The 12,292-nt window shown below is 42.2% G+C and overlaps 1 protein-coding gene across 1 annotated transcript in view; it reads right to left on the bottom strand.

Annotated features, from left to right (window-relative positions):
- Window positions 1-3,613: 3,613 nt before the first annotated feature.
- The window catches only part of DNAJA2 (DnaJ heat shock protein family (Hsp40) member A2), a 33,565-nt gene continuing 24,886 nt past the window's right edge, over window positions 3,614-12,292 (bottom strand). The window contains exons 5-9 of the mRNA XM_056525722.1: window positions 10,791-10,924; window positions 9,711-9,907; window positions 6,329-6,473; window positions 6,114-6,241; window positions 3,614-4,275 (exon numbers count right to left, since the gene is read on the bottom strand). Of these exons, the coding sequence (XP_056381697.1) occupies window positions 4,087-4,275; window positions 6,114-6,241; window positions 6,329-6,473; window positions 9,711-9,907; window positions 10,791-10,924 (793 nt within the window). The 3' untranslated portion in view covers window positions 3,614-4,086. The remainder of the gene's footprint in view (window positions 4,276-6,113; window positions 6,242-6,328; window positions 6,474-9,710; window positions 9,908-10,790; window positions 10,925-12,292) is intronic.

Consider the following 12,292-nt stretch of genomic DNA (forward strand, 5'->3'; position numbering starts at 1 on the left):
GGTCATTTATGAGGTATTTCTAATATGAAGGTCCTTCAAATCCACTTCAAAACTGAACTGGTACCTGAAAAATTCAGATTTTGAAAATTATGAAAAATTGGAAAATTGCTGCTGAACTTTGAAGCCCTCTGATGTCTTCCAAAAGTAAAAACATGTCAACTTTATGATGCCAACATAAAGTAGACATATTGTATTTGTGAATATATAATTTGGAATGTCTGTTTTCCTTACAAGCAGAGAGCTTCTAAGTTAGAAAAATGCAAAAGTTTCAATTTTTTCATCAAATTTTGGATTTTTCACCAAGAAATGATGCAAGTATCAACGAAAATTTACCACTAACATGAAGTAGAATATGTTACAAAAAAACAATCTCTGAATCAGAATGAAAAGTAAAAGCATGCCAGAGTTATTAATGCTTAAAGTGACAGTGGTCAAATGTGCAAAAAAATGTCTGGGTCCTTAAGGTGAAAATGGGCTGGGTCCTTAAAGGGTTAAATGACAATAAAATTTCAATTTAAGGGGATGGAAGGTTGGACAATGGTACTCTAAGTACGGTCACTGTGGATGTTTCCAGGAGTGGATAAGCTTCAACAGAGGTATTCATAGGTGTGGACCCTGGAGCTTAGACATAATCCTTCAAAAGATCTTAGAACAGAGGTCTATTGAGAAAACTGGTGGTCTGTCAGCTTGAGTGAATTATGACACATCTGCCCAAAAAACACACATTATGACACATTTGCCCCACTTCCGGTATCTACTCCCAGAATCACACTGGTTGCGGCAACACCTCCAGCTCTCGGACTACCACACGCACATACTGTAATTGCCCAGTGCTACTGCAGAGCTCCATTCCATTTCTTTCAGCCACCAGGACCAACAACAGCCTCCATCAACCTTTCACTCAGAGAAGATCGGGAACATTTTTTTTTTATAAAACCAGCACAGAGAAACCAGTTGCCCATAGCAACCAGATTACTTTTATTTTGAGAGGCCTTTTTAATAACTAATCCAATTGGTTGCTTTGGTAAACATTTTCTTTGCGCAGGTTTTGATAAATCCCCCCCATTTTTTCAACACTGGCCGAGCACCAGCACTCACACCAGAGCATGCTCATTGACCCAAGGTTGGTAAAAGGCCTATTTAAGCTAGAGGGAAGGGAGAGACCATGAAACATTACATATCTCCAATTTTCATTCCTGGCTTCAGAATTGTAATAGGTGACCCCCAACTACCAAAAGTATTGATAAGCCCTAAAACCCCATTTTGAGGATACAAATTGGTAGCTCTCCTTCCACATAAATCTACTAAGCATAAAGACAAATCTGGCTTTCATCCAGAACACATGAAAATACCCTATAAGTCATCATTTGCTAGTTTGTCAGTATGCCCTCCAACCTAACAAACACAATATTTCTATGTCTGATAATACAGAACATTTCATAAGAAGGCACCACGTAAATGCCACATTAAAGGAATGTTCTTATACAGGGTGGGCCATTTATATGGATACACCTTAATAAAATGGGAACGGTTGGTGATATTAACTTGCTGTTTGTGGCACATTAGTATATGTGAGGGGGGAAACTTTTCAAGATGGGGGGTGACCATGGTGGCCATTTTGAATCCAACTTTAGTTTTTTCAATAGGAAGAGGGTCATGTGACACAAACTTATTGGGAATTTCACAAGAAAAACAATGATGTGCTTGGTTTTAACGTAACTTTATTCTTTCATGAGTTATTTACAAGTTTCTGACCACTTATAAAATGTGTTCAATGTGCTGCCCATTGTGTTGGATTGTCAATGCAACCCTCTTCTCCCACTCTGCACACACTGATAGCAACACCGCAGGAGAAATGCTAGCACAGGCTTCCAGTATCCGTATACACTGCTATATACTACTATATACACCGCAGGAGAAATGCTAGCACAGGCTTCCAGTATCCGTATACACTGCTATATACTACTATATACACCGCAGGAGAAATGCTAGCACAGGCTTCCAGTATTCGTAGTTTCAGGTGCTGCACATCTCGTATCTTCACAGCATAGACAATTGCCTTCAGATAACCCCAAAGATAAAAGTCTAAGGGGTCAGATCAGGAGACCTTGGGGGCCATTCAACTGGCCCACGATGACCAATCCACTTTCCAGGAAACTGTACATCTAGGAATGCTCGGACCTGACACCCATAATGTGGTGGTGCACCATCTTGCTGGAAAAACTCAGGGAACGTGCCGGCTTCAGTGCATAAAGAGGGAAACACATCATCATGTAGCAATTTCGCATATCCAGTGGCCTTGAGGTTTCCATTGATGAAGAATGGCCCCACTATCTTTGTACCCCATATACCACACCATACCATCAATTTTTGTGTTCCAACAGTCTTGGAGGGATCTATCCAATGTGGGTTAGTGTCAGACCAATAGCGGTGGTTTTATTTGTTAACTTCAGCATTCACATAAGAGTTTTCCTCATCACTGAACAAAATCTTCTGCGTAAACTGAGGGCCCTGTTCCAATTTTTGTTTTGCCCATTCTGCAGCACCTGAAACTACGGATACTGGAAGCCTGTGCTAGCATTTCTCCTGCGGTGTATATAGTAGTATATAGCAGTGTATACGGATACTGGAAGCCTGTGCTAGCATTTCTCCTGCGGTGTATATAGTAGTATATAGCAGTGTATACGGATACTGGAAGCCTGTGCTAGCATTTCTCCTGCGGTGTATATAGTAGTATATAGCAGTGTATACGGATACTGGAAGCCTGTGCTAGCATTTCTCCTGCGGTGTTGCTATCAGTGTGTGAAGAGTGGGAGAAGAGGGTTGCATTGACAATCCAACACAATGGGCAGCACATTGAACACATTTTATAAGTGGTCAGAAACTTGTAAATAAGGCTGGGTTCACACTACGTTTTCTACCATACGGGAGCGTATACGGCTTGGGGGGAGCTGAAACATTGCGCTCCTGTATGCCTTCGTATGCCTTCGTATGCGCTCTCGTATGTCATTCATTTCAATGAGCCGGCTGGAGTGAAACGTTCGGCTCATTTTTGCGCTGTATGCGCTTTTTCCCCGGACCTAAAACTGGTCAACCACGGTTTTAGATCCGGTTGTAAAAGCACATACAGCGCAAAAATGAGCCGACCGAACGTTTCACTCCGGCCGGCTCATTGAAATGAATGACATACGGGAGCGCGAGGTTTCAGCTCCCCCCTGCCGTATGCGCTCCCGTATGGGAGAAAACGTAGTGTGAACCCAGCCTAACTCATGAAAGAATAAAGTTACGTTAAAACCAAGCACATCATTGATTTTCTTGTGTAATTCCCAATAGGTTTGATGTGTCACATGACCCTCTTCCTATTGAAAAAAACTAAAGTTGGATTCAAAATGGCCACCATGGTCACCCCCCATCTTGAAAAGTTTCCCCCCTCACATATACTAATGTGCCACAAACAGGAAGTTAATATCACCAACCATTCCCATTTTATTAAGGTGTATCCATATAAATGGCACACCCTGCAGTGTAGACTTTAAGATACCACAAGATGCTGACTCCTGACCATTCATCTGCCGCCATGAGTTGACAGTAATTAGGTTAGCAATAGCGGAGATACAGACCAGGAAATTGTTTATTCTATATGTAAGCAGGTCATTTAAGTGCAGCCAAATACACAGCTCCAGAAAAAAAACAAAAAAACACACATTTACAGGTATGAACGTAAATAGGAAACTAAATCTACACAGACTGATAAAAATCAAGCGGTCAGTACAAAGAGCGGCAGATTCATGTCTTGTCTTCCTTTTTTTGGAGGATTTTATTATTTTCACTATAGAACAGTCAAAACTGCAGGTAAAGCCTTGTGGTTAGTTTTACGGTTTAAATTATACACTCTGAAAATACTATAGAACCAATTTAAAAGTTACACGTACAGCGACAGATGTCCGTCACATCTGAACGATTGTTTGGGCGATTCACTGGGTCGCGGAAACAAAAAATAAAACAAAAATAGAACAGGCAAAAAAAAAAAAAGTTATAATTATTTGAAAGAAAATCCTTTTGTTGTGCAATTCTGTATATAAATGGTTACTGGTGTGCACACTGCACTCCGGGGCCGTGGTGGCTGCTCTCATCATCTGAACTATCATTGTATGCCTCACGTCTCTGTCCTCCTGCTGAGCCACGGGTGCTGTCAAATTCTTGAAGGTCTACCTCTTCTGTTTCTCCAGTGATGTTGGCGGTTTCTGGTCTGGCTGGAAGCAAATCTTCAAGTTCCTGTGGAAAAAAGGATAATTAACTATGACATCATGGCCTGTGAGAGAATATCCACACATAAAGCTATGGTCAACAGAAACCACCCCACCCCAAGTCTTTTATTAAAAAATATTGTGGGAAAACTACTCTAAACTACATCAATGGAAAGCTGGCATGCCATCTTTGCATTGTTTCCCCCAACTTATGCAAATGGAGGACCAACTATGGCAGAAGGTGAAGTACACAATAGAACTCCCAGCAAGTATATTCTAAGTTAGTAACAGATGTGAGAGCCATAGGTTGGAGAACACTGTAAATAGAAAGTCTTAAACAATGTTCCATTTATTTGTGGGTGGTGTTTCAGTGTACAGACTCCTCCCCCAGTAACAGATTCTGATGAGCCTGTAGCAACACTTAGGGGAAGATTTATAAGGCTTTTAGTAAGATTTCTTTGGTTAACCATAGCAACTAATTAAAACTTTGCTTTCATTTTTCATATTGCTCTGGTAAAATAAGAATCTGAGATAGAAGAAAGAGAATCTTGCTATTAAACAGCTTCATAAATCTCCCTCTAATCATTTGCACAGACATACATTTCTAGCTGTTTGCAGCCACAAAAACGGTGGAGCTTAATGCATTGTATCTTATAAATCTAAGGAAATTAAGGCCTGTCTGCAGTTTTAGACCTAAAAACCGCATAATAATCCAGGGCTCAAGAAATCCTAGATGTGGTGGCATCTAGGAGTTTGTCAGAAAAAGTTAGCCTGCCACCTGTTTCCCACCCGCACTTAGACGAGTGCCTTGGTCCCAGCAGAGAGGACTGCGAAGACTGCACCTCTGCAGTGAACTGTAGTAACTAATATTAAATGTACTCAGTACCCTAGTCAAGGAGAAGCCGGTGCTCCTCCCACCCCCACATCTGTACGTTGCTTTCTTCTCCTGGGACTGGTTTTGGCTGTTCGCTACGTGGCAACCTCCACCTGGGGCTCTTCCAGGGTACCACTGGCCCAAGCAGGGAGAAACTGAGATAAGAGGCTTCTCTACTCTCCCAGCCCCTTCAGAAACCAAAGGAAACCCTGAAGAACATCCGTGGGGATTCCCTCCTCTTGGGGGCAACCCTTAAGGTTGTCATCACCTGATAATGTTGCTGGGGCAATGGGAGATGAAGGGGTCAATGTGATCATATGATGTCACGTTGCATGATGTGCAACATCTTGGCTTCTAACTTTTTCTCTACCTCCGAGATTTGTAACATTTGTTTAAGCGTACCCGTCAGATTCAACAAAAACAAAATTTTTAAAAATATATTACTTGGTACCTAATCCTACCTATGTACATCTAATTTGTATGCGTTCTAGCACCTTTATTTTTTTTATTACACTTAATTTAGCTCACTAGTCTGAATTCTTCTCAAAGGGAGGGGGCGTGGCCTCACTGTGCAGGTCTCCGCCCCCTCCCTCAGTATGCTATCTGCTCACATCTCCCCTAGCATTAGCAAAACTACAACTCCCAGCTTGTCCTCACTGACAGTAGCGGGACCCAAGCTGACAGTGGGAGGATTTTTCCTGTGCTCACAGCTGTCAATCAAGGAAGTGTGTCCATGACGTAGGTGATGATGCATGGACACAGCAGGACTAGTACGTATCCCAGGAGGCAGTTTGACTGGCTTTTTCAGCATGAAATACTAAAAATTTTCTAATGAAAGCAATTGCAAAACCTATTGGTTTTGCATGCATTACAACATATCAAAAGTTTTTGTATCTGATAGTGCCCATTTAAGCCCTGTCATAACCTTTCATATGTGCCTGGATATATCATAGTAAAAGGCAGGCAGACAAATCTAATCACGCTAGGCTCACCGTAAGTTTTTCTGGGTTAATCCAATTGTTTTCTGGAAATTGGACATCAAACTTGATGAAGAGGTCACCTTTTTCAAACGGATTACGGTACTGTGGCATGCCTTCACCCCGAACAACACGAACAGAGCCTGGCCAGGAAAAAAACAAGTAGGTAAATCCTAAATCAGATAGAGTGCCAACTATTTCAAGGCCTGAGTAGGGAATGGTACAATTACCTGGCTCAATTACTTTTCCTGGAGGATATTTGACAACAATCTGACGTGCATCAAGGTGCTTGAAAGAAAACTGAAACCCACACAAAGCTTCAACAAGCCCTATCTTGTGTGTCATGTGTAGATCATTGCCATCTCTCTGAAAAGACTACAGACAAAATACATATAGTTAATTTACTTCCAGGTTACATTAGGGATGATAAGGCTGTAAGGAGGAGAAGACCTTTCAAACTTTTTGCACTGAAGAGCATATATGGGTCCTAGCTCTGTTAAGTAAATACTCCCCGTCGGCTTGGCTTTTTGACGATGATATTAATCTTATTTTTTCCCTCTCTATGGACTATCACTCAGCCCTTGGTAGTCCCGCTGCATTGCCATAGAATGAAATTTGCCATAGAATGAAATGCTCCACCTCCATCACATCCTATTGGCTCACACTTGCCACGTGACATTTAACAGTCACGCATTGATGCGCACAGCAGTCTCAGTTTGGCTATCACAGGGAGAGGATCTCCTCTCCCTGTGATAGCTGAAGCTGCACGGAGCTTGCGCCCGATGCTCTACTGTATGTTAACTCCCGAGAGTTAACGGGGGACGGGGAGTAGAGCTGTGGGCGTGGGGTGTAATAAGCGCTCGTGGGGAGGCACGCTGATGACAGCGCTCTCGGGCATAGGGGTCCTGATAGCGCTGTGGATCTATCGCGCTCGTGGGGAGGCACGCTGATGACAGCGCTATCGGGCATAGGGGTCCTGATAGCGCTGTGGATCTACCGCGCTCGTGGGGAGGCACGCTGATGACAGCGCTATCGGGCATAGGGATCCCGATAGCGTTGTAGATCTATAAAACAGTAAATGTAATAACAGAGTAAATGTATGAGCCGTATGAGCTAAGTAAATTTATGATCTTCTGTGGCCCGATTGAATCGGGCCACAGAACCCATGTGAGCTCCGTGCAGCTTCAGCTATCACAGGGAGAGGAGATCCTTTCCCTGTGATAGCTAAACTGAGACTGCTGTGCGCGTCGATGCGTGACGGTTAAATATGTCACGTGACAAGTGTGAGCCAATAGGATGTGATTGAGGCAGAGCATTTCATTCTATGGCAAATTTAATTCTATGGCAATGCACCGCCCCTCCTGCCCAACTGCGTCTCGCTTTGTTCCGTCGCTTGATTCGCTCCTTCTTATATGTTCTCTGGCGGATTAATCACCCTACTGACAAATCGTTCTACTCCCACCCACAAAAAATACATACACGTATAGACTACTTTTTTGGCAATCTACCCATGGTTCGCATGCGCTCTTCTGCTTCTCTTGACCCTTTTTCCTGGTCCAACCATAGTACGGTCCTCCTGTCTTTCTCTCCTTTCACCTCCTCTCCTCGATCCTGCCACTGGCATCTTAACGATTCCCTACTTAAATCCTTGCCCTCCCGGGATTCGATCCAGAATACTTCGCTCTCAATCAGGGATCGGTCTCTTCTCAGGCTGTTCTCTGGGAGGCGCATAAATCAGTAGAGGGCATTGTATTGCCTTGGGCTCCTGCGATGCCTTGGCCAAACCCGGGAGTTGCAATCACAAGAGGCAGCGCCTCCGCCTCCCAATATCTGTTATGTTGGTGAGTAGGCATGGGGGGGGGGGGGGGGGTTTGTTGGTATAAGATGTTGCTAAGTATTACTGGGCTGCTCATTTGCGACATCTAGCTTCTTGGACCACATATCACGCATATAGACGTTGGATGGAACTTGAAAAACTGTGGCTAGCACCGATACATCCAAATACTTTCATCTGGAGTACCTCCCCCCCCCCTGCAGTCTTTCCTGGCCCCTTACTAGGACCTATATCCTTCTCCAGATATGTTTGGGGGTATTGCTCCAGGAAATTCCGGCTTTTCTCTCGTGTCTCCCCCTTGCAGTCTTTCCTTTACCATCCAGCTTTCCCTCAGAGCCTCACCTCCATTATGGTCAGGGAGTGGGCTCTTTTGTTGGGCCCACTTAGTTGACCCCCTATCCCGTGCACTGCCGTCCTTTGAGGACTTAGTTTCCCAACACAGTCTTCCCTCCTCCAAATGACTTCATTATCTCCAGCTCAGGAACTTCATGTCATCTGTGCTGGGAACTCATGTGGTCTCCCTGCCTACGGCCTTTGAGCGGTTATGCCGATCGGGGCCGCAGACGAAAGGGCTTCTCTCTGACATTTACTCTATTATTACTGCCCCCCCCCCCCCCTGACGGGACTGCCCCATTTCACTGGTACATGAGTCGTTGGGAGGAGGTTTTGAACGCCAATATCACACTACCCCAATGGCAGATAATTTGGCAGCGGGCATCTAAAGCTTCCATTTGTACAGCATATAAGGAAACGCAATTTAAGATGTTAATGGGCTGGTACCACACCCCTGCGCTGCTTAATAAATTGAACCCAAGTATTCCCCCTCAATGCTGGTGTTGTGGGGTGGAGCTGGGCACGGTCTTTCACATATTATGGTCCTGTCCTGCGATTGTTCCTTATTGCGAAGTGGAGAAAAAACTGATATTGGAAGTTCTAGGGGCCCAGGTCCCCATGGACCCCCTGGTCTACTTGTTATACCTCTCCACTAAAAGCTTACCCAAATGGACATTTAAGTATCTCTAAGCCTCTTTCCCTACCCTCCATGTCTTCTTTGTGTCGTCCTGTCATTGTCAATGTTTGTTTTGTCCGGTAGAGATTTGTTCTAGTCTTTTTTCGTAGGGGCTTGACAAAGGGCCTTTTGGGATTCACTCAGGAGATTTTCTAAAGTCTACGCACTGACAGCTGAGTATTGTATGAGAGATCTGTGAACTTGCTTACTAACTTGCCTGCTCTTTTCCTGGTACCTGTTTTTGATTCATACTTTGGGCTAGAATGTACTTTGCGTTATTTTTCAAAACCTTAATAAAAATGTACAGTTTAATAAAAATAAAGAGCATATATGTCCAGCTATTAGGTAGACTAGTGCAGCTGAAAGTAAGGTCACTTTAAAATGCTGTAATAATTTTGTATTTTGGATGCAATAACCAGAACTCCCACAGCTCAGAGTAAGTTCACCGTAAACTGTCGTGGTTGAACTTTCCCTGGTTATGGTATCACATCTGCAATTAAGCCACAAAAAGAACCCATAATACCACCATCTGAGGAAAGCAACAAGTGGGAGGTCAATGGCCAACAGTGGAGGAGGCAGGGTTCACAGCAGAACAGAGATTTTCAGGAAAGTTTGCTAGTTTTTCTTGTGGCATTCAGTAGATCACAGACTGATAATGGAAAGAGCTGAGTAATGAGTGATCCATATTACAGGGAATGGACTATGTATATCACAAGGGATATGAAATCGCCTGGGAAAACACAAAAATGTTTCAGAGCATGCCTCCTACCTCATGTTCTTTCTCTTGCAGAACCAGAACAATATCCCCAGGCTCCACTCCAGGGGCCTGATCTGCTTCTCCAGCAAATGTGATTCTCTGCCCATGCTTCATGCCTTTATCCACATGAACCTCCAGAATTTTCACTTCTTTTATAACTTTTTTGCCTTCACATTTTTTACAGCGGTCTTTCTCATTAATTACTTCCCCTAAAATAATACAATTAATGCATAAGAAAAATACAATTACCAGGTGAAGAAAAATAGTGTTGCATAAAGCTACAACCCAGGTACAAAATATAGTGACCAGATAGGTTACTATGGGAGTGTTTTTTTTTAATCTCTGCATAAAATGTTCATGCACTGCTTTAAAAAGGGAATTAGTCAGCATATTTTGACCAAATGAGCTGGAGGCATGCCTTACATAGAGGACAATGTGGGTATGAAGAACATTCCTCTGCTGCCCAAGGTGGTGAAGCAGTAAGTTCTAACAACACTTTTTCCATGCAGCTCAAGTGTTCAGGAGGCAGGGCAAACTGCTTAAAGAGGCACTGTCATTATGAAAAACTTTATATTTAGTAGTAATACTGTTAAGATGACAACTATATGAAGAAAAAGTCAATTACCAAAATAAAAAATGAAAATAGCCACCACTAGAGGTCATCTATCATTATGCAGACAGACTATTTTGAAGCATACTAGATACCACCACCTTGGCACATGTACGTACTTAACACCCATACTGTACATGTAAGGGAGTCTGCAGCTCATTTGGTCAGAATGAATGAGTTTCCCTTTCAATAATGCACAAAGTAACTTTATAGAATTTAGAGAAGAAAACCAGAAAAGAAGTAGGGGATCAAATGGAATCACACATAGTAACTGATAACAATTGTATTATCCTTTTATGAACTGGCATAAGGTTCGTTGCTGTGGGGGTTATCATTCATATTTGCTTTTCTTTCATGGAGAAGTGTAATATGAAGATCCTTGTACACGTGCCTAAACACTTACAACTATTGCAGTCTTTTGGCAGTGGCATCACTGGGCCCAGAGAATACTGCACCCTGAGCTATGTAAACCATTTCCTTACCTTCTCCATTACAGTCTGAACAGACAGACTGCATCTGCTGTACCATGCCTGGAGCAAGCTGTCTGATCATAATGCGGACACCACGGCCTCTGCAAGCTGTACATTTCTGAACTGCTCCAGTCTTACCACCTTGTCTGAAAAAAGAAATCTATGTATTAGACTCTGTAGGTGGAGAAGCCACTGACCAACTGCCTGCCTATCTATATCTATCTATATCTATCTATCTCTATCTATCTCTATCTATCTCTATCTATCTCTATCTATCTCTATCTATCTCTATCTATCTCTATCTATCTCTATCTATCTCTATCTATCTCTATCTATCTCTATCTATCTCTATCTATCTCTATCTATCTCTATCTATCTCTATATCTATATCTATCTATATCTATATCTATCTATATCTATATCTATATCTATATCTATATCTATCTATCTATCTCTATCTATCTCTATCTATCTATCTATCTCTATCTATCTCTATCTATCTATCTATATCTATCTATCTCTATCTATCTATAGTGTATGGTATGGTTCTTAAAAATATAGAGTATGTAGCAGACTGACCTACAAACCAGCAGTATGGACTGTCAGGCACAATGGGGGAGATTCATTAACCCCTTAAGGACCCAGCCAATTTTCACTGTAGGACCCAGCCATTTTTTGCACATCTGACCACTGTCACTTTAAGCATTAATAACTCTGGAATGCTTTTACCTTTCATTCTGATTGCGAGATAGTTTTTTTGTGACATATTCTACTTTATGTTAGTGGTAAAATTTTGTCGATACTTGCATCATTTCTTGGTGAAAAATTCCAAAATTTGATGAAAAAATTTTAAAATGTTGCATTTTTTTTTTAACTTAGAAGCTCTCTGCCTATAAGGAAAAAGGATACCCCAAATAAATTATATATTTATTCACATTAGAGATGAGCGAACTTACAGTAAATTCGATTCGTCTCAAACTTCTCGGCTCGGCAGTTGATGGCTTTTCCTGCATAAATTAGTTCAGCCTTCAGGTGCTCCCGTGGGCTGGAAAAGGTGGATACAGTCCTAGGAGACTCTTTCCTAGGACTGTATCCACCTTTTACAGCCCACCGGAGCACCTGAAGGCTGAACTAATTTACGCAGGATAAGTCAACTGCCGAGCCGAGAAGTTCGTGACAAATCGAATTTACTGTAAGTTCGCTCATCTCTAATTCACATATACAATATGTCTACTTTATGTTTCCATCATGTTTTTACTTTTGGAGGACATCAGAGGGCTTCAAAGTTCAGCAGCAATTTTCCAATTTTTCTCAAAATTTTCAAAATCAAAATTTTTCAGGGACCAGTTCTGTTTTGAAGTGGATTTGAAGGGCATTCTTATTAGAAATACCCCACAAATGACCCCATTATAAAAACTGCACCCCTAAAAATATCCAAAATGACATTCAAAAGGTTTGTTAACCCTTTAGGTGTTTCACAGGAATAGCAGCAAATTGAAGGAAAAAATTCAAAA

The sequence above is a fragment of the Hyla sarda genome, chromosome 6, assembly GCF_029499605.1.
Source record: "Hyla sarda isolate aHylSar1 chromosome 6, aHylSar1.hap1, whole genome shotgun sequence".
Lineage (NCBI taxonomy): Eukaryota > Metazoa > Chordata > Amphibia > Anura > Hylidae > Hyla > Hyla sarda.